The sequence below is a fragment of the Myripristis murdjan genome, chromosome 21, assembly GCF_902150065.1.
Source record: "Myripristis murdjan chromosome 21, fMyrMur1.1, whole genome shotgun sequence".
NCBI lineage: Eukaryota > Metazoa > Chordata > Actinopteri > Holocentriformes > Holocentridae > Myripristis > Myripristis murdjan.
In genome coordinates this window covers 17883209-17905670 of record NC_044000.1, presented here as the reverse complement: position 1 = coordinate 17905670, position 22462 = coordinate 17883209, and the positions used below count along the sequence as shown (strand labels likewise).

The window sequence follows — 22462 nt, the reverse complement described above, 5'->3', positions numbered from 1 at the left end:
GAATACTTCAAGACATTATTTAGGTAAAAGGTTGCAGGCTGCATTACTGTAAAACAACACTGCCTGACTGCAGCTTGATAGTGTATATCAGTTATGTTTTTTGTTGCAGAATAAAAGTGATCATTACTGGAGAATATTGAAGCTGTTCAATTAATATTCTCAGAGTGTAACTGGCAGCTCTTGCTGGAGACAGCATGCTGTAGGCTAAGTTAGTTAACATTCCATGTAATTCCCCCATTTGAAGTGTGCATTGATCAGAGCAGAAACTGGTGCTCAGACACAGCAGAAGACACAAAGCACTAAATCTTACTCCAAACATGTAATCATGTGTTTTATGCATCAAAGAAAATGCAAGCAGTTAATAATTAAGCAGAGGATCTAACCAGGTAATAAGCAGTCATTTTATTTTATTAGAGGATTTGAAACAGGGGGGAAATTCCTCAAAGTTAGGTTGGGTCTGGCAGAAATCTATAGTAACCTTGAGTTCCTTCCACTTACGGGATGCACACCCAGTCCCTTGAATATGATCTCACCATTGCGGGGATGGAATTGTGTTTTTCGAACTGACTCATCTATCTCACAGGGTGAGCTCTCATTAAGGTGGAGAAATCCAATTCTCCCTTGTTTCATAGCAGTGTTTTCTGCTGCCTTCTGCCTGCTGGCTGCTGTGGATCCTTAAGCTTGAGCCCTATTTTTCTCTGCTACAGTAAGTCACTGCTTTGGTAACCCAAAGAAGCTGCCCAGGGCCAAGTGGAAAAACTGTCAGGAAGAGAATCCATTTATCCCCATTATTAGATGCTGACTTTCAATATATCACAACCAGATCCAGTCTCTTTTCTCTCTACCTATTTGTTAGATTTTAACTGAATTCTGCTGACAAATTGGAAAGCTACTCCGTGCCAGTGCCAGTACCGGTGATACTGGTGTAAGAAAAGGGACATTCAGCCGTTGTAGTTTGATTTTCATGGTAATTTGTGAGGATAATGTATGTCCTCTCACAGCATTCTTTTTGATTCCAGCTCCCCCAGGGTTAAGGATTCCTCTCAGCTTTCCGTGCTCCTGTGTGAACCTGTAGGGCAGATGAGAAGCAGAGTGTGTGTCAATGAGGTATGTGTATGTACACACCCTGATGAAGGGGAGTGTACAGACAGACAGAACACCTTCAACCTCCTGTCTCCTGTCTGTTTTTCCCCAGGGGAGCTACGACTACCTGACAGTCGTGTTCTACATTAGCCCGCTATTCACCAAGGACTGACACCCACCACTGCAACGATGGGGAAGCAGGTAAGACACTCAGATAAGGAAACATCTGACAAAGAAGCAATTTGTGGCCCTGTGTTGGCTGAGGTTAGCACTAGATCCTAATATTTAATCTTGAAACTACAAAGTGGCCATGCTAATCATCCCACACAGAGCAGAGCAGTCTCTTTATCGTCTTTAGGGCACCAGCACTTTTGTGTAAAGTCAGATAAAATGACTGTGATTACTTAAATCTTCTGCATAAAATCAGTCTGTTAACAGTCTAACATTGCTTGAAATAGACTTTTCTCTGTTCAAAATCATGCATTACAATACTTTCATCCTAAGTGCTCCTACTGTACATAGTACTATTCAAACCCTACATGCACAGTCACGCACACATGCGTGCATGCACAAGTGTGCAAAAACACAGGCATCAACAAGAACAATGCACTGCATTGTATGTGCACTGCAATGATATGAAGAAGGTTGTCCGTTTGGTTGTGAGAAAGTTAATTGGGAGGAAGAGCAGGGTGTACTGTCCTCCAAAAAACATGCTTTGTCTTGTTTATACATGTATTATGTCTGCTGACAAGGCCAGTGAAATACAACACAGAGATATCAGCTACCAAATGAAACAACAGGTCTTTTAATTTGTTTTAATACTGCCAATGACAAAGGGTTTTGTGGATACGATTTTCACTGAGCTCCATTGCTTTCCTCCTAACTTTTGTTTTGGTGGGACGTGAAGCAATGCCATGTTATTCTAAGAAAGGACAGAATGTGTAATTGTGCCAAATAACTGTGGATAGGGAACTCTGGTGAATTCATTTTGGTTTTCAGTACTTTCCCTCATGCTCAGCAAGCATCTGGTTGTGCTCTTGCTCTGATACGGCTTCCTCGCTTCAGTTTTAAGAGACTGAAACTATAGTATTTTCTCTCTGTATTAATCTTTTGTGCTGCCGGTATTAAATTCCATTCAGTCCACATTCCTTTTTCATGTTATAAACTGGCCAGGAAAGACATTTCATTTGAAAATTGTTATTACTCTCCTGAGTGCTGTGGATGTCTGGTGAGGTCTGGTGATTTTTTTTTTATTTTTTTTTTTATCAACATTAAAAAGTGTGAATCATGGATTGGCCTTACTCTCTCGCCCCTTACATAGCTCTGTTTCTGCTGTGCTTTCCTCCTGATGATAAACAAAACAGTCTCCCAGGTCAGCAGTGCCAGCTCCATCAGCAGCTGTGAGTTCTCTGGGCCCGGCTTGTTGTGACAGGGCAAGAGTTTGAGGTGGCTGAATCTCAATGTAGGAGAGAGGCTGAGTGTGTGAGTGTGCGTGTGAGAGAGAGGGAGATAAAAACATTCACTCCCTTCATTGTGTGGCTGAAAGCTATTCTTTCATTGGCAATACTTGTGCTGTATCACTTCCTAGAAGAAAACAACCTACAAATGTATAATCCATTTCAAACTCTAGAGAATCTCCTTCAGAGGCCAAGTATGAGGAATGTGTCCCACTCCGCCTTAAAGGAATGTTTGGTTGACATGGAGATGAAGTGAAAGTGAGGACATTGTGCAGGGCTGTTCTGAGCAGTAGCGATGAAACCTACAGTAGAAAAATCATCATCTTGACTGTCCTTTAACCTGCATGACTTCCTCCAACATGGCACCGACAGGTCCGCTCTATAACATATAGGTTTTATATGCTATGATTTATCAGTATTGCTGTAATTACTGCTTCCAATTGACAACAATGCCAAAAATGGAGGGCTTGTTGTGAGCACATAGTGTTTTGAGAAGTTTGGATGCAGCCAACCAAGATCCTAACAGCTGGCGTCCTGCCGTGGGCCCTGACAGTCTCCTTGGACGCAAGAATGTAGCGCACCACAACAGATGTTCAGACGCCCCCCAGCAAGTTGGTTTATGCAGTGTCTCACTCTTTCCGACTGTGCGAGGGAAGAACGATATAGGTGTATATCCACGAGATGTGATAATAGATTTGAACATGAATTTTTATCTTTTTTTTTTTCCTCTGTGGTGAATTCTTGAGAAACAAGGGTTGCAAAGTGGCTGCTAGATGTGACTAAGACCGTCTATCTGAGGGCAGGGTGCGGGGTGGGTTTAGATGAGGGGCTGTAGGGTGAGTCATTCACCATCTGATTAGGAAAGTCCAGCTTAGTGAAGGGGAAATTCTTGATGAAGATGTAAAAGTGCTATTCCATGAGACCTAGTGGATCCCTAAGAAGCTGGAAGCAATTACAGACTTCTCCAAGCAGCAAAGAATGTGGCAGGCTTTCACCACAGCCTTTCAAAAGAAGGATACATTTTTTAAAGGAGAAAAAAAAATAAAAAAATAAAAGCCAAGACTTTCAGGCTATGGGGCTGTGGTGGAGAACTAAACATAACACATGACCTTACTTTTCCTGAAACTCCTTCACTCTTTGGTTTGAATGAGAAAACGTCAGACAGCACAGTGCTTCACTGTGTTGCCTCCAGCCACAAAATGTGTCTGTTCTTCTTGCTGAATGATTTATGGATTTATTTGATTTTTATTTCATTTTTTATAACCTGTTCTCGTAGTATTTATGTTACGGCTTGCTTGACATTAATCATTCTAAAAGCTGCCTGTGAAAGCAGATAATAACCCTCCGTGATTCAGAACTTCAAAAAGAATCGCCCTGTTCACAACAAAACAATAAATTGTTGGTGTTTTATGCATAAAGTATAACAATTTATCTCTTAAATGCAGTGTCTAAGTGGCATTGTTTGAGTTGAAGTTTTTTTCTGAACCACATTGTTAAAAAAACAAACAAACTCCAGTTTAACAAGTCATGTAGTCTCATCCTCAGTGTTAAAATCTTGTTTTTGTTTTGTTTGTTTTTGTTTGTTTTTGTTGAAAGTGAAGAAATTTGCTGGTGAGATGAGATAATCCCACTTGTTTCCAATGTGAATCAATTTGTTTTCAGAACTGTCTTGAATCAGGTGTCATTTTCTTGATATTTATGGGCTGATCTGCCATATTCAGCTTCGTTTCAGCTTCGTTTCTTGATATTTATGGGCTGATCTGCCGTATTCAGCTTCGTTTCAACATGTTTAATAAGTGAAATATGGGAAACTACATTGGAAACAAGAGAAAAAAATCCAGTGTACCAGCTGAGACCAAGGCTTTTTGGCTGCCGGTGCTCATGATGAGGAGACAGTTGGTCTGGCGAAAGGTGCAGTTTCAGTAGCAAAGATACAGCGACAGCACCAGTAAAGCCGTGGTATACTCAGAGGAAAGGAATCATTTCCAGGTCAATGCCTGCAACGGTCCAACATGTTATGCCAGCTAATCATAAAACAGGATACTACACGTGGCAACTGGAACATGTAGTGTTGTTGTGCAAGCGTCCTGTACACTATTTCTATTTGGGAAGCCACTGCTAAATAAATAACATTTAAGAGGGGTACAGATTGCTCCGGAATTCTATTATAAATTGCGTTGTGTGTAATAATGCCTCTCTTGAAAGTTAAATTGGCTATTAATGCACTTCTGTTGTTGTTAATGTGGTGATTTGTTTGGTTAATGTTTGGATTGGTTGCATGTTGGTTAGTTATGTTTGCCTTGGGGAAGATTATCATACTGATAGGGTGGCAAAGTAATTAAAATTTTGAACCTTTGCCATGGTGAGGCTATGTACCCGGTTGTCATGCTAATGCGTGCTGCCAAAATGAGGAGCGGCTTCTTGGGATTGCCCTAGTTAGACAAATGGGAAAACAGTGTTTGCAGTCCTTAGATCAGTGTTTGCACTCAGCAAGACGCTCTTGTCTCACTGTGTATGTGTGGCTAAATGTAATTAATAATAAATAAACACTCATTACAGCCTAAAAGTGTCCTATCCTAACGCAATGAGATATGCAAAACTTTACTTTGATTAGCTTCTGGAGGCTTGCAAGCAAACATAACTTAATAAAGTTGTCATACTTACGGCATCTTTTTTTTTTTTTTTTTTTCTTGCTTTGCCTTGCATTTCTGTGATCCATTATCTGATGAAGGGTGTTTGCTGAGTAGTTGAGAGAACTATTGTGAGGATGTATGAGGGGGGCTGTTGAGAGCAATGATGCAGCAGAGCCCTGGAGACTGACCCCATCTGTTCCCGGCCCGGTTATGTAGTCAGAGACTCATCAAAACGTGGTCCCCAAGGTCTCTACACCCCCCTTTGTCTTCCCATTTGCTACCCCTTTGTCTTATTGTAGAGGGGGTTGGGGGGGCAAGACAACCCCAGAGAGGGGGGTGCCAGGCCTATGAGCACAGCCCCAGCATTAATGGGGGCAGTATCCATGAAATGGCCCAGTGGAAGTGACGCTTCCTGGGCATGTTTTATGCTTGCATGAGCATACGGCTGGGGCTGGGGCTGGGGCAGGGCGGGGAGCCCTGGAAATGAGGGAAAGAGTGAGGAAGGAGACCAGCCAGGATGCTATGTTTTGTTTAGACTCTCATCCATGTGCTATTGAAGTAGAGAGCTGAGCCGTCAGTGGGAGTTGCACCTTCCTCCTGTGTTTGAGTGGATCACCCTGGACCAAGCATGTAAGTAAGGCCCACTGCTTATTCTGTGGCTGCTGAATCTCCAGTAGTGGGAACGCTGTAATGATCTGTGCTTCTGGGCATTTCTTGTGAAGTTGCTTTGACCTTATCCAGTTTGTCCTCATGCTAATCAAATGTGACTTGTGGTACTGTCAGGTTTGAACTGAAAATGTTCCCTGCTACTTTTTATACTGCATAACACAGTGTTATTACTGTTTTAATGCTGTTCACCTTATTTTATAAAATATATAATGTAAATTGAGATTTGTAATGTAGCAAATAAGTAGTGGAACAACATGACAATCCAATTCATCCCAGAATTGGACACTTCAGATGTAAATTTTAGGATTTGTTGATTAGCACATGAATAATTTGCAGTTACATATGTCTGAGTAACAAGATCAAATATAACCCCAGAACATGATGTTCCTGGTCCTTTTGACAAATTCTGTGTCGTTGTACCCGTGTGAATGAAAGTTTATGTAACATCAGATTTCAGAGCCTAATTTGTTCCAACTTCTTATCTGCTCCTTCAGGACAGCTTTTCTGGGTCTTTTCAGTTCCTTTTCCAATTAATGCAGCTTGATGTGCCAAGCAAGACCAATAGGATTGCTTCTTGCAACAAATGGCCTTATTTAGCAGGGATGAATATTCATCTGTTTGGAGAGATTATTTTCTTCAGTATATTGTGCGCTGGTAGTGATTGATAAGGGAATATATGTACAGTATAATACAACATATTTTCAGATAGTAATTTTACAAGAATTATATTGAGAACACCAGCGTCTTGATTGCCACTTACAGAAAGAACACAATACATAAATAATGAAGAAATTAATTTTGTACTGTCAGCCTCACAACCTTTGGATTGGATTAAAATGCAGCTTTTAGCTCTACTTCATCAACTACTTTGGCTGTAATACTGCAGTCAATTTCTGCCCGGTTTAAGCTGATACAGCATGACATACAGGAGTAGATGTCAGGTGTTTTGATCTAGAAATCATATTTGTTGTGATTTTAAAAGCCACATTTGATGGATTTATGGAATTGAGGGACAGGTATGCACAATATTTTTCTTTCTCTCTTTTTTTTTTTTTTTTTTTTTTTTTTTTGTCTCCCAGAAAGCAAGACCAACTTTGTGCGTTCGTTTGCATCATGGATCAGGTTGGGTTTCCAGTGGGCGAGGTGGAGACAGTTCCTAAAACCACAGCCCAGACATGTTCCTTTGGAGTGGTTTCAAACAGAAACAGACACTTTCCACTTAATGTTTATTACAGCTCCTAAGGGGTGTAACTTTGGACCTGACCTTGTCGTAGCAAACTATTTTCGCCAGTTCAAAGCGCTGGCCTCAAGTGACCTTGTGGCCACACCATGCCATCTAAACTCAACTAAAATTTTATGGGATTTTACTGGAGTGGAAATTAATCTAAATTAATCATTATTTCAGTGAAAAGTCTGTCGAGAGACAATTATGTAATGGAAATTTTTAATTACACTGCATGGCTTAGCACAAGAACAATATTGGAAGACATCCAACACTGCCTTGTAGAATTCCTTGGTGTTGTAAATTACAGTTTTACACACAGCGAGAGAGTGGTGAGGAGGCATATGTCTGTGGAAAGGTGAGTCAAGAAGAATCATCTAGTATTGCCGTGTGTGTGTTTGTGTCCTATAGAGCATATTTTTCTCAAGAAAGGGAAAATTGATGCATTCCATGCTGTGTTTAAATCCGGCGTACAACCATGTATGTGGGACAAAACTGGCATTGGAAGCACACTGAATGCCACACGTAATTGCCTCCGCCAACTGAAATTGGACAGTGGTTATATTTTTGCCCTATTCCATCTGTTTGTCTGTCTGTTCCTAGGGTATCTCAAAAAGTTAGAAATGGATTTGTACCAAACTTGGGCAAGGAGCAAAGAAGAACTGTGACTAACTGATCAAAGGGAGCTGTAGAAGGGATGTAGAAGTGAGCGTGTTTTTTTTTTTTTTTTTTTTTTACTAAAAAAAAAACATGTAACCTCCAAATAGATTCATGTCACACCACGGAATTGTATGTGCCTATCAGCAGATATAAGGGGAGACAGATCCTCATTTAGTTTAGATATAACTGCCCTGCAAATGTGTCCCAAATTTGGTTCAGTGGTAATGGTTATTTGTTCACGCACCACTAATGGTCAGTAAACAAATAACCCGATATTTTGATTGGTAGGTGTTGTGATAGCTCTGCAAAATGCTCAAAAGTGGCCAGAATTAGAATAGGCATGTCTTGTGTGTTTATATTTCATTTATTCCAGGTACAGTCATGAAAATGTATGCAAACAAGCTGGTTATGCAGCAGGGAAAAAACATTAACCTTTAGGGGAAATCTGACATATGGAGCTGGCATATCTTGACAGTTGCATAATGTTGATGGAGGTATGCACCCCATTCAGTGCCATTTAGTTTGTCTTTTGTCGCTCCCTGTGCTAACTTGTCAAGAGTTTTGTCAGGGTCAGTGGGAGCAAAATGACCCCTCTAAGACCCTTCTCAGGTATTCTTGTCTTGTTCACAGTGTCTTTTGTTTACAAATTGCATTGCCTTCAAAAATAAATGCACCAGAATTCAGTTAGGCATCGGACGCTGGGAAGAACTGCAGAGTGACAGACAGCAGTAGGCCCAACTGAGAGACAAGCCGGCTGTGAAGAGAGAGCTTAAGGATTGGCTATGAAAAGATTAGAGTGGCATTTGGCTCATGTGCCAAGATGCACCATTGCTCTTGCAAACCACCATGGCAACGAAGGCTTTAGACTTTCCTCCCGATCCCCCTACTGAGTCTCCAAACTGTACCAACCAGCCATTTAAAAATGTTGTAATCATCTAGGTTGACACTAAATATTTACTGATTTTGTCATGGACAATATTAACTGCATTTTAATGAATTCAGCTGTCTTTTATAAGTATTTACCATGTTAACTTTGATTACTCAACCATTTTCATGGCTTTATTATCTTTTGAATGCCATGCAAATGAGCAAGCTGCATAAAAGTCTATTTACAATGTGCAAGTAATCTCAGCTGAGCATTTCTCCAGGCCCATCCATCCTTATGCTCCCATTTGTCATGCAGGGCACCTCTGTTCCCTAATGACCAATCAGGGGTGTCTCCTTGGCAGCTTAAAGCACCCCCTCACCACCTCATCATCAGTTTTGATTGACAGCCTCCCACGGGAAGCAGGGGGCTTATTTACCTCCCATCTTCTCATGGGACTAAGTTAATGATCCCAGCCAACAAAACAACACAAAGAGGAAAAGCCTGAGAAGTCGGTGCCTGCTTGAGCCATTTGGAGCAGACTCGGCTTCCTTTAGAGAGGGATTACAGAAGAAGTGGCTGTGTGAGGAGAATTTCAGAGATAGTGGTGAGACAGAGGAAGCAGCGGAGCCCAGGCAGAAAGTAGCAGCTAAAGAGAGGCTTCTGAGGCGAGCTGGTGTTTTCTGCAAACTCTCTTCCCAAGCATTAGGTCTATGCTCATCTGTCATCCAGACTATGGACTGACTGGCTGACTGGCTAGCTAACGGACTGCGTGGTAAGGGATGATCCCATGGCTCTGTATTTCCAATATGTGACATTTAGCGCTGCTCTCTTATTTGAAGTCTATGTGTTAGTGTGAACTCATTACAAAGACGGTTATTTTTAGATAAAAGCACATACAGTATTTAGTGGAAATTACATTGGGAAAATGTGTTCACACTGAAATGAACATCTCCTTTTTAATTTGAGATTTGCATTATTCTGCATGGCATTTGCACTGATAGAAATTTTGTATTTAGTATCTCTAGTTATGCAGAAAGCATAATCGTATAATTTAGTGCAATTTATTCAACAAAAAATTAAAATGAAAAAGTTGAAGTCAAAGAATATATTTAGCTATGATTGTTGTTTTTATCTGCATGAACCACATTCTTTATTTAGTTATTTATTTTTACTGTGAAATATTCTATCCGTGATTTTTTAACTAATTTAAGATGTAACCACTGTTAGTACCAAAGATTTTATGAACAGCTCTGACAGCTGTTCTGAGATTTTAAGATAGAACTGTATCCTTCTTAAACACTGCAGAAATGTTTAAAAATGGGTTACATTACTCTGTGATCATCATGCATGCATGTGTTTTCATTCTGCACATTACGTGCCTGGTGCAATCACTATTGAAAATATACTGAAGCAATAACGATTTTAGTGTGTTTAGGTTATTACATATTATATGTAATTTTTCAACCAATTATCACCCTCAATATACCTTGGAAACTGAGTTATTTTCATAGCTCTCACATTTCTCTTTGTACTTTATTGAACCCTGCAGGCAAAACTGAAACTCGAGGAGTTCTGGCAGGGGCTGTGAGTCGCTACAAACTCACATCAATCTGCTTTACTTGACTCCTGGTGCCATGATATTGTGCGGTGCAAGATAAACATTTGCTTTACAGTGAGGCACCAATATAAAAAGCACTGACATGATGTCACTGACAAAGGCCATCTCAGGAAATGTATGACTGATGACAACAGACTTCACATGTCAGGATTAAGCAACGAGCATGAGCTCAAGTCCGAGGCTTGGGGTTGATCAAACTTTATGTGATTAGCATCATTGTGCTGTTGCCAAACATGTCAGGCAGCGCATGTTTGTGTAGGCAGCATTTTTCCACACAACCACAGAGTGGTGAACACATGCCAGCAATCTAAGATAACTTTCAACACTATCTGAGTCAACTTTTTCAACCACAGTAAATTCCTGTATGTTTCCATGTCAATGAAAGCATTCACACGGGAAATAAAAGGGTGTGATCGCTTTAAGCAAAAAAAAAGGTTGCTGTGGATTTGTTTGAAAGTTAAACATAAGCTCCTGCATGGATTATGGATTCCAGCAAAAGAACATTGTTGTTATTTTGAATAACACAGATACACTTAAGCTAATAGATTTGTCAGTCTGCCGATGTAGACTCCTCATCCACAGTTGCTTGTTTAGCGAGCTGCTGTCTCGGTCACACTTGTCTAATTCTGGAGAGGATAATGACATCATTGATTAGCGCGTTTGGTTATGCACCGTCTAATTTGGGTGTATTGAGTTTCGCCTTCGGCATGGAACAAACATCCAGCTGTCATAATCTGCAGTAGCTTTGATGGGGATGACGCTTTAGCCTGACTGAGGTTGTTATCTGTTGTAGCTGTAAATATAATTATACTTATGTGGTCAAAACTTAAAGAAATGTGCTGTTTATGCTTTTAAAGGTGTTTCATTCTTGTTGAGGTGTGCCATTGGAGGATGTTTATTTCAGGATCACAGAAACGCTGTGTTGAGAGTTATGGCAATGCTCCATGCTCTGATAGTAGTTTGACTGGTAGACCTACCCAGCAGAAGTCCTGCCCCCTCCACATGATTGGCTAATGCAACAATTTGCAGCCCACTGTGGCGAGATGGACTAGGTACAATTCTCAGTGAAAGGAGAGAAAGGGTGGACAGTTTCAACCCTCCTGCTGCTTTTCAATAGGCTGAGAGAACAGGGTTAGAGGGTCAGAAACTCACATAAGAGAGTGACACAGTGAGGAGAAACACATGAAGAGCCACTGCAGTGGACCAGCCTCGTAGAGCACTAGTACCAACACTGACTAAACTTTAAAGACTGCTCTTTCTTCTCCTGCCTGTTTATGGATGTAATCATGTGGCAGGTAAGACAACTCCTAACTTATAGGGGTCCATTTGCTTGCAGTGAGAATTTTGTATCACTGTGCCTGCATGTTTAGCAACCAAAACACTGAGTCATCTCCTGTTACTAAGCGTCCAGGCAGGGCTCAAATTTTGTGGTTGTTTTGCCGTGTTGCATTCACAGACTCCATCATGTTTTGAACTGAATCATACTGAAGGGATGTGGTGACTAAGTAAGAGGGCCAAGAGGGCTGCTGTGATTAAAACTCTCCAAGAACGCACCCACACATAGTGAGAGTGGAAAAAACAGATTTGTGTAAAAGCTGCTACTCAGGTATTCACTGGATTTTCCAAACTCTATATAGAGTGATACATTGGCCCCTTCCCAAGAATTAGAATGTAAACATTCAGGAGTGGGAGCAGTCAGGAGTAAAATGAACTGTCCCTCATCAGGCATGGCATTTGCAGAATACAGCTAAAATGTCAACGCTAATTAAAATGTCAAATTGTTGGTAAATAAATAATCGCTCTCTTGGCAATGCAGGATGTCTGCACTGTGATTACACATTCTCTATTCTTTTCTCATTCTGAAAGTTAAATGCCATCTTGCTTTGGTATGCCCATTACTGTTATAGAAGATTTTATGAGTGTTAGTTAAACCAGAGAAATAAATTACAGCATGAGGGAAGTAAAAACAGCCTTTATTCCCTTAAATACAAATACCATTTACCTCACTGATAAGATTATACAACACAGTTTAAAGTCCCCCCCCCACCCTCCACTTGCTGCCTCTCCCACTGCTCATTGGCAATTACATCTGCATACACGTTTTGACAGGACTCCATTGAAACACATGCTAGACATGTTACGTGTTGCTAATTAAGATTACAACCGAGGCATTGCTGTTGGGTCTGGGGTTTCCCTCATTAATTAGTAACTTGCCTTCTTCCCTGTGAGGAAGAATGTTAGACATCTTCCCACCAGACCAGGCTTCCTTTGATCCCTATCTGGTAAATAGACATAAAGCTGTCACCATGGAAACACATGTGGAAGTTTTAAAAAGAGTCATCACATTGGGTGAATGATCAATTGAAACTCGTTTTGGGGAGAGTAGATGGGGAATAGTTTGGGCCAGACAATGCATAAGCAAGAGGATAGAGGAGCAGTGCCACCCGCAATGATTCCTTTTTATACGTGTCTGATATTTGTATTCACAAACAGAATGTCAAACACAATAAGCAAGATTATTTTTAGCCTCCTGATAGAATATTTGCCAATTGTTATTCAGTAATAACTGTGATGTGGATGTAATTACAAGGATACAAGGAAGATAGGAATTAGATACAGATCATGGTAGGTGTTGCATTATTTGGCAAACACAATGAAGGTTCTCCATAAGCTGGCAAAGGAAGTATAGATAACTTTTAAAATCATTTTTATAGATATAGAAAGATAATTGTTTGTTTTGTTTTGTTTTTTAGGAGTATCTTTTCAATGAAGGATTTAGCAGTTGTGACATGGCGGCTATTCTATAATTCGGCCACAAGATGTCGCTCTTACAATATTTTGCACCATGAAAACGGGGGAGGAAAAAAAAAAAAAAAAAACATTTGTTGACATGAAATTACACCTTGCGTTACATGGTGCACATTTAATGCATGCACAATTTACCTCGGATGTTTTCCATAACTTTGGAAGACGTTTGGCAGTTTTCCTGACAAATGATGTGAAATATAAAAATAGCACCATTTTGTAGATCCGTGATTAAAAGCGTTTCTTTTATCGTGACTGCCGTGTGCTAGCCACAGGCTGTAAAAGTTCATGTGATTGTGGAAAGAATACAGTATTTTCCTGCTGATGCCACCTGCCAAGCCGCAGAGAGGAAATGAGAGTTTGGTGGTTCTGATTACTGACCAGGATGACCTGTGCAGCAGAGACACCAGCCTGCCAGTAAGCATACGGGGGGTGGGGGTGGACTTGTTTGGCTGGAGTTACAAAGACACAACTTAGGTTACTTCTGATAAGTCACCGGGCAAAATCCTTTTGTTTCTAATCATTAATCACTTTGAAGAAACTCACTGCACCTTGTAAATTATCAGAACATTTCTTCAAGCTGTTTACCTTCCTCTGGATCTTCATTATGGAAGAGGTTCACTGATGCTTTATTTTTAGTCATGTCTGTTGCTTCCATTCAGCTTTTATGAAAACTGATTGTTTCATTAATTGTCCAGCAAAAACATAAAACCATAACACTTGACAGATGAGGGCCAAAGACAAATATGTAGGTTTGTGATTAACTTGTCCTCAGTAACAATTTTAATGTTGGTCAGGCCCGGCTATTAATCATAGTAATGTGTGTGGTTGCAGATCGGGCAGGCAGATTAAAGCCTGTCTAATCATCTGGCTTGTGCTGCCACAGCTGTAAATCACATTAGGTGTGAGTGGGCCGCTGCATTGAGCTGGCTGCTTTAGGGAGCAGCAACAGGCCACACATTGGTCACAGCTACGCTGTGAAGACAGGATTACAGATAAACATGTTAGGTGTCTGCCCCAGGAAAGAAGAGAAAGAGCAACCACAGTCTCTCCATTGATGAATACATGGATCACAGCCATCATTAAGGGCGATAAAAGAGTGCAACCAAAAGGATTAGAAAGTGCTTCAACAGGAAATTGTCTTCTTATCTGTGACATTGTATTTTTTTCATTGCTAAATGACCAATTACTTTCAAGTTCATTGTTTAACAAAGCCACACACAGCGCTGTAAGTTCATATGCCTTAAGAGAGGTTATCCTGTTCATGCTCACCATTTTGTTTATCGTTCTGCAGTTTAGCAACCGTAAATATCCCACTGTAAAGAAATCATGCTGTAAATATTTCAAGAGAGGGGAATATAAGTAGATGATTAAATATAATTGTACCCTAAAATTTTCTCTGGCCATAGATGACAATTACTGTACTAAACACTGTACTCTTGCAGCCTTGGCTTGCTATTGTTTGGTCTAAATCTGGCTCACGAGGCCTTGCATATAATTTTTTTATTGTTCCATGCGTGTATAAACAACAGCCCACGTTCACATCAGACAGCAACACAAAAACAGCTTGTCAAGTTAGAAATTTGCAGTCTACTTGACTTGTGAATACTTGTGTTCAGTGTAAAATGTCATGTGGATGTTGGATGTTGTATCAAACCAAGATCTATAGGTTTTCTCATTAGGTTCCTTTTTATGGTTCTCTTCAAAAGTGTACACATGCTGATGAGCCCCTTGCTGCTCCCCTGACACTAAAGAGGGCATTCCTTCTCAGTTGGATGCTTTAGAAGAAGCCTGGAGAATGCCATTTACATTCCCATGCTCATCTACCAGGCAGTGTAGCTCACACCCACTGCTTTGTCTGAACTTGGGCTCCTCTTTAATATCTACAGTGTGTATCTGTCTGTCAGCGAAGATATTTACACTGAGGGCACTTTTGAATGACAGCAGAAATCAAATGGAGCCCAGCAGGGGTGTGGCTGGATGCAGAGGCACATGGTAAGCAGATGGTACCTCTGTGATTCCCACATGAGGGAAAACTGGCAGAGACTCGGATATAGCAGATTATGTTATGTAGTGTCTATCCTTATTTGTATTCTGTTCTGTCAATGAATATGCTTAGGCTTTTTCACTTTTAGCTCTCAGGAGAGTGATGGGAATGGTGTAAACCTGAAATGATTTCACTTTAAACTTATTGCACAATTTAGAGCCACTCTGGTGCATTTGAATTGAATAGTTGCACTCCTGAGGCAGACATGTTAGACGCTTTAAGTCTGTGGAGGGACAGACAACAGACTGTGATGTAATCTGTGCCGATCCACGTCAGCTTGTTGGTTGGGAGCTGAGGGAATCAGAGATGTCTGTCCCATGTTGCAGATGAGTCCTGCTGCCGGTCAGGCTCACTCTCAGCTGTGTGTGCGTTTGTGTCTTCAGGCTTTCTCTGTTTTTTAATCCCTGGTGGCATCGCCAAGAAAAGTTCCACTGTACAGGGCAGCATTGTGCTGGGAGAGAGGCAGAGGGACGGTCACAGAGGGAAACTGGAAACTGATCCTGACGCTTTGAAAATCTGAATGGGCAGGGCTGAGTGGACACTAACCTGCCTGTGAGGGCGTGGGCTGGGTTCTGCAGAACTCTGCTCATGTGCGGCTCTTAATTACTCTCTCAGTTTCTCTCTCTCTCTCTCTCTCTTTCTGCTTTCTCCTCTCTCTCCCTCTACTTCCAGTACTGGCCAGCTCTCCAACTGTAGGTGGAGCTGGCTTTCCTGGAATTGTCGGGCAGCTTTTCCTGTTGTGCTTGCTACCTCTTGCTCAATCTCTTGCTTAATGACAGCTCTGCTGCAGGATTACTGGCTTATGAAGACTTGTGCCATCTGGATCCCCTGTTTGTACAGCATGATGGTGTTTATGGCTTTTGCATTTGTTGTCATGAACATACTTTCATGATTCGGGTCAGAAGTTTTCCCTCAACCGAAATGTCTCGGCAGTGCAAAGTGGGGCGAAATCCATCGGTGGGTAAAGTAAACGGTGTATGAATGGGACAGCTTTCAGGAGTATGTACTGTAAGGTGCTGCAGCTATTAAGCAGCCTGCAATGGCTCTTTGCCATAGTGTTATTTTACAAGCTGTTTGTAACTTCAGGGCTTTTTCTTTTTAAACAGGAGATGATGACACAGGAGCTTAGGATTAGTTTACTTTGTAGCTTTGCATTGTGCTCTTCATACAAGGCTCTTTATTCTTTTTGTATTTAGGAAGTATTACTCAGCCCGCCTGAGTGAGAAATTAATTATGTACCTGGACTAAGAGCTGCGAGTACAGTGACTGCACGTAGTCACTCATTACTTTGTTACAATAATGTCATATTTGTTTGTAGGTCATAAGTTAAATTAATAAAAAGACTGGATAAAAATGTGGACTTTTGGGGTATGCAGTCATGTAAAGATCTGAAAAATTTGGAAGTTGTTGCATTTAAATGTGCCACAGTTTTTACTGTTACCCTGAAATGAGTTGGATTTTAGGCTGTTTGCATAATGCATGAATGAATTAAGTATTATTATGAATTAATTAAGTATTATTATACAGTTAAGATTTCTAAATAGATGTTCAGACAAGTACCCATTAAACTGAGCCTGGTAAAAATAAATAAATAAATAAATACCTGAAATGTTAAAGAGAATAAATTGATGAAAAATAAAATCAAGGCTATGAAAGTATGATGTTGGTGCCAAAAGGCTTTGTGTTATCAGAATTCCAAACTGGCTGGCTTTCCTAGCAGGGGGAACATTTCTGATTCCCAGAAATAGCAAGTAGACACCTGCATTTGGCGCTTTGTGTGCGAAGAACACAATAGTGCAGAAACAAAGGCCCACAGATGCATCACAGACACTGGAGACAAGTGCAACAATTGTCTCTTGTCTTGTACAGTACAGTGGGATAGTCAGATGCCTCCGCGGATTTGAATAGAATAGGAAGAACAAACCCAGGTCTGTAGCCTAGAGGTAATTGCTGTATCCTCGCAACTTCAAAAGGCTACTTGTGGCCGACTGGCCTGGTAATGAGCTTTTGCCTTCTTCACACATAATGAGTGGAGGTAGAGAGTTCATGCAGGGAGACGCTGTGGGCACACCGCGTCCACTCGCAGCTGGGGTGTCTGCCTGGCCTGGAACAAAGGCTTAGTGTCTGTGATAGTGTGCAGCCCCAGCCATGAGAAGGCAAGGCAATAGACTTCTGCTTCACTGAGCTGTCAGTCCTCACTGGCCTGCTGGCCTACGCATTACACTACAGAGAGAAACACATGGAGACAAGGCTAGACTATTCTTACGCCAAATAAAATGAGTCACTGCTGCATTCTGTGAGTTACATCACTAAAATAACCCATACACTATTCTGAGATATAATATCATATTCAAGAGCATGTTCTCATGTTTGTTTGTTTGTGTATTTTCCTGTCTGCTTGCTTTTTTTCTGCTATGTATTTGCTTCATTTCCATAATAAGTGATCTCTTACAAATATTTACATAATATTGGTAAATGTGAATATTTTTAGTCCAGATGATTATCTTTTCTGTCTTTATCATTATAAAACACTTGATAATAAAGACAGAATATGCATGATATCATTTTTATTCACTCGTCCTTCTCGAGTTAACCAAATAAGCTGCAGTTCCCTGAGTGGACATGTTGCAGGGCCACTCATTAATTTCTACTCAGGGAAAGTTGACAACCCCCCGCAGTTTAACCCTTTTCATAACTGAACTGAACACAGCTTCTCTCTTTTCTAATTCATTTTTATGTCATCTTTGCAGATAGCTGATCAGCTTCCCTGGATTTCGCTGACAACACCACTTTCTTTTGCCTGAAGATGGAAACACTGGAGTCGGAGCTGACTTGCCCAATCTGTCTGGAGCTTTTCGAGGACCCACTGCTCTTGCCCTGCGCTCACAGCCTGTGTTTTAACTGCGCCCACCGCATCCTGGTCTCCCACTGCACCCCCAGCGAGCCAATCCAGTCTATCAGTGCCTTCCAGTGCCCAACCTGTCGCTATGTCATCACCCTCAACCAGAGGGGCCTAGAGGGACTCAAACGCAACGTGACACTGCAGAACATCATCGACCGCTACCAGAAGGCTTCTCTAAGTGGACCTAACTCTCCCAACGAGACCCGCCGTGAGCGAGCTATCCCCGACAGCAAAGCCATGACGTCTCCCAGTGACCGAGTGCAATGCCAGTTCTGTGAGCAGGACCCGCCACAGGATGCCGTGAAGACCTGTGTCACCTGCGAGGTGTCCTACTGCGACGAGTGCCTGAAGGCAACCCACCCAAACAAGAAGCCTTTCACGGGCCACCGTCTAATTGAGCCCCTGCCGGACTCCCACCTGAGAGGGCTTATGTGTCTGGAGCATGAGGATGAGAAGGTCAACATGTACTGTGTGACAGACGAACAGTTGATCTGTGCCTTGTGTAAACTGGTTGGTCGTCACCGGGACCACCAAGTAGCAGCCCTCAGTGACCGATATGAGAAACTTAAGGTAAGAGATGATCTGTGCATGTTAGAGGAGTGTTTGTAGAGCTTGAATATTAAATATTCACTAAGATGCACTGGAAAACAAGCACATGTCTGATGATGATTTAGTTTTTTTGTCCACTGTACGACAAAACTCTCAAACTGGCTTTAATCTCAGCTGCTTGGGTTTCATGATGGAGAAATTCTGCTATGCCATAAAAAAAGAAACCATAATTTAGCACCAAATTATAATTATGATTATAAGATATGTTAGTAATATTTTACTTCATGGAGACAGACATTACATACAGCTTTAACAACATAAATGATACATTTTGGCAGTCTGTATTATTTTGGTGATATGTACACAGCAAATCAATTTGTTGTAATAATAATGAAACATTTCTAACATCATTGATCGCCTTTCATGGTGCAACTAGATCTTGTACAAAAATTTAAATACACTGTCAAAATGGCTGTTGTTGCTGTATTGAGCATTTATTTAACCAGCCACACCAGTGAGCAGAGAGAAGCCAATCCTTTTTCATGCAGATGAGCGGGCAATTAGTCAATAGAATATAATGTTGCTTGTAAGTAGAAATATGTAAGAACTGAATAATTTCCTGGAAAGTTGGAAGCATTGTTTGCCATAACGGACTGGAACAACGCTGAAATATTCTGTAAGATAATTCTAAATACACGATAGTACATACATATAGACTTATTTTATAGCGACGCAGTTGAATATAATATCTATGCTTACTTTCTAAAGCAATCTTATTGTATTAGATTACACCAGTCTAAAGGAATTCACCATGCGATTAGTTATTTATGGCAATACAAGTATCATTATTGGACTTCTTTATTCAGAGTAAATTTACAGTAAGGAATACATGAGCATTACATACATGTGAATAATGAACAATGGATGCAACAGCTTTTTGAAACAGTCAGAGACCCTGTCTCTTTGAGGGTCTTAAATGTAATTACAGTCAATAAAAAGAGATTGCTTTCAGGGTTTTAGGTTAAGTGAAACTGCTCACTTTCACCACATGGGCGCACATTAATAAGGCAGAGGAAGACGCTGTTAGCTGGAACATACAAAAAAGGTGCCCATGCATTCCTTCCATTTTAGACTTGAATGGGCTTCTGTCATTGGAGAGAGATTTTGTCTTTGTGGGTCAGTATTTTGCCAACACACGCCATGGGACTCTATCATGGCTCCAGAAACCTCATGGGACCATTTAATGGTCTATTACAAGGCAACCGTGCAGCTGACTTTTATTATTAAGCCTTTCTCATGGAAATTACCGTTTAGCTTTAACCCGTGTAAAAGCGAGGCGGAATTCTTTTTTCAAATGATCACAATGATTTACTTTTTCATTACTGAACATGTCTGTAACTCGGTCTACCAGATTTAGGTGTTCAGGATTATTCCATTATTAAATTTGCTCAAGTTCATCTTAAGGTCTATTTTAAGAACTGCATGTCTTTACTGCATGGGACTGAAATTAAGACCATCCTTATTTTCACAGATACCCACATTGTTCATGCATGACTCACAAAAGGGGGTTTAGTGTTCCAAAAATGACATCCAAAACCCCTTTGTGCCTGTTCCTTTTCCCTCACAATGCCTGGTCACAGTGAGACTGGGGTGCAGTAATCTTTGGCAACGCTTTGGTAATTTAGGTCAGAGCATCAGTCTTAACCTGTCTCCTTTGTTTGATCATGCTGTCATTGTGCAGAAATCTCCTGGCCGCTATCTCAGTGAGTGGAGTGATCATTCAGACCAGGAGGCAGACCAGGTGATCTTACAGCATCATTTTTTTTTTCCCAATTCCACATTCAGAGACAAATTTATCTGACAGAGTAGCCTAAATCTGAATGTCATTTTTGAAGGGGCTTTTCTTACTCATTTTGTCACCCTCTGAAAATATCAGGAGCAAATACATGCCACACTGATGTAAACATGGTTAGCTAAACAGAGAAGGCAATGAGACACATGTAATGCAGTTTGCTGGTTATCTCTGTGTACTGTATTCTACTTTAGGAGTCTGCTGTGTTTGCAGTCATCAGTTTAACAGTTAAGGTACATACTGTACTGAAGTGTGCATGTACTGTACTGTAAGTTCATCTCACAGATGATGAAATGACATTGGGAATTCCCCTCGGCAGATCCAGATGAATTAAATTAACAAATGCTTTTTTTTTTTTTTTTTATTGTTATTGTTTCCATGAACTTACGGTACTTCTGCAAGAGACGATAAAGCAACACTCTTCTCTCATTTTTCTCTCGTTAATAGATTGTTCTTGGCTATGTTTTGGCCTCTCTGGTGTATAGTATCAGTTAGTTAGTTGCATTTTTCAAGCATTAGGATGATTGGATTGATTATTTTATTGACACCAGGATACACTCCATAAGTTCAACTTAATTTCAGTACACTGTGGTTGCATACCTTGTTGACTGCATAATTAAATAATTCTTTCAAGCCTCAAGTGAGAGAGCAAACAGCATTTCCCATCTTAGACTATGGTTGTTTTTACGGGCCATAGGACAGGGCCTAGGTGGCTCTGTCCTGAACAATTGTTTATCCTGGCCAAATATTAGAGCTATTCTTAATGATTGGGAACAGATGGGTTCATTTTGCGTTAATAAATAGAAAAAGAAAAGTTTACTGAGAAAAAATGCAAGTTGTACACTCTGTCTTTGTCTAACATATTGTGTGTAAAGAAAAAAAATAGACTAAAGACTACTGATGTATTGCCAAGCTGGATATCACTGGTCTATTTAGTGAAAGAGTGAGAGGAAATGCGTGTGAGAGAGGGAGAGTTTATTTCTTCTAACATCTTTGGTGTACTGGATTTCTCAGTCCACCTGAAAAATAGTTTCTCCTGCCATATTAATGCCTCTCTTGTGTTTAGACAGTTCCCTCTGATGGAGGTCTTTTTTCCTAAAGTCATTTAAAACTGATGAGAGGAAAGAATAGCAGTTTCCTTTTGAATGGGAATGCTTTTGGTCCCACACCTTTGGTTTGGCCAGTTTCTCTTCCTTCCTCTCGTAGACCTGACGGGTCACCGTCAGCGTATGGAGTTTTATCCTGTGCCATTTGAAACTTTATCCACTGGCAACGTCTGTAATTTTATACAGTACTAGTGTTTATAATTTTTCCCTTTGAACATCACAGGCTCCGTGGTACTGTCGGTCTGCCAATTATTCGCACTTTTTGGGAGGTCAGCTAAAGCTTTGATCGAGAAATACCCATCATAATGTGCTATTCTTGTATACCCGCACTGTTATGTAATATCCATCCACTCAATAATGTAAATATACCTCTCTGAAAAATCTATCCTATGTATGTTTCATATGTTTTTCAGTGCCACTTGTTAAAGTAGAATATTCTATATGTTATGAAATACATTTTTTGCCTTCTTGTCAAATGAACACAGTAGAGGGTCTGGATTTAATTCAGTACATAGAGTAATGTTAAACAGTGATTATATTCAATATGTGTCCACTGTCTTGACTGTAAAGCTGTCATGAATTGCCATCTCGAATTTAACTAAAAAGATATGTGTTATAGATTTATAATTCATGGAGGATCGTAAAAAGCACCTGCCTTATTAACATGGTGCACTGGCAGTTAGGTCAGCACTATATCAACATTTATTACAATAACTAGATTTTTGGAGTTGAACATTTAACTCCTGTGTTGCCTTCTCTCATCTTGAACAACAATCTTCTAGAGGAGTTTCAAGGGTACATGTTTGAGTCTCAATAACTATTTCATCAGTTTTATTTTCAGTGTGTGCCGTGTCTCCTGAGCCACACTGCAGACATTTTTCAAACTCTGTTGTCAGGAAGTCAGAGCTAGGCATGGCGCTGTCCTGCACCTTCTACTGAGCGATTCAGATGGCTTTCATCACCTCCGCTTCCATATAAATAAATCATATTT

General features: G+C 40.6%; 1 protein-coding gene across 6 annotated transcripts in view; it reads left to right on the top strand.

The window, feature by feature from the left end:
- The first annotated feature begins 1193 nt into the window (after positions 1 to 1193).
- The window catches only part of mid1 (midline 1), a 28417-nt gene continuing 7148 nt past the window's right edge, over positions 1194 to 22462 (top strand). For 2 of the 6 annotated variants that reach the window (XM_030081078.1, XM_030081079.1), the window contains exons 1-2: positions 1196 to 1284; positions 17813 to 18534. In XM_030081078.1, coding sequence (XP_029936938.1) covers positions 17869 to 18534 — 666 coding nt within the window. In that variant the 5' untranslated portion in view covers positions 1196 to 1284; positions 17813 to 17868. Of the gene's footprint in view, positions 1285 to 11366; positions 11506 to 13410; positions 13433 to 15686; positions 16020 to 17812; positions 18535 to 20254; positions 20315 to 22462 lie in introns of those variants that run through there. The other 4 variants (XM_030081074.1, XM_030081075.1, XM_030081077.1 and 1 more) reach the window with 4 other exon arrangements.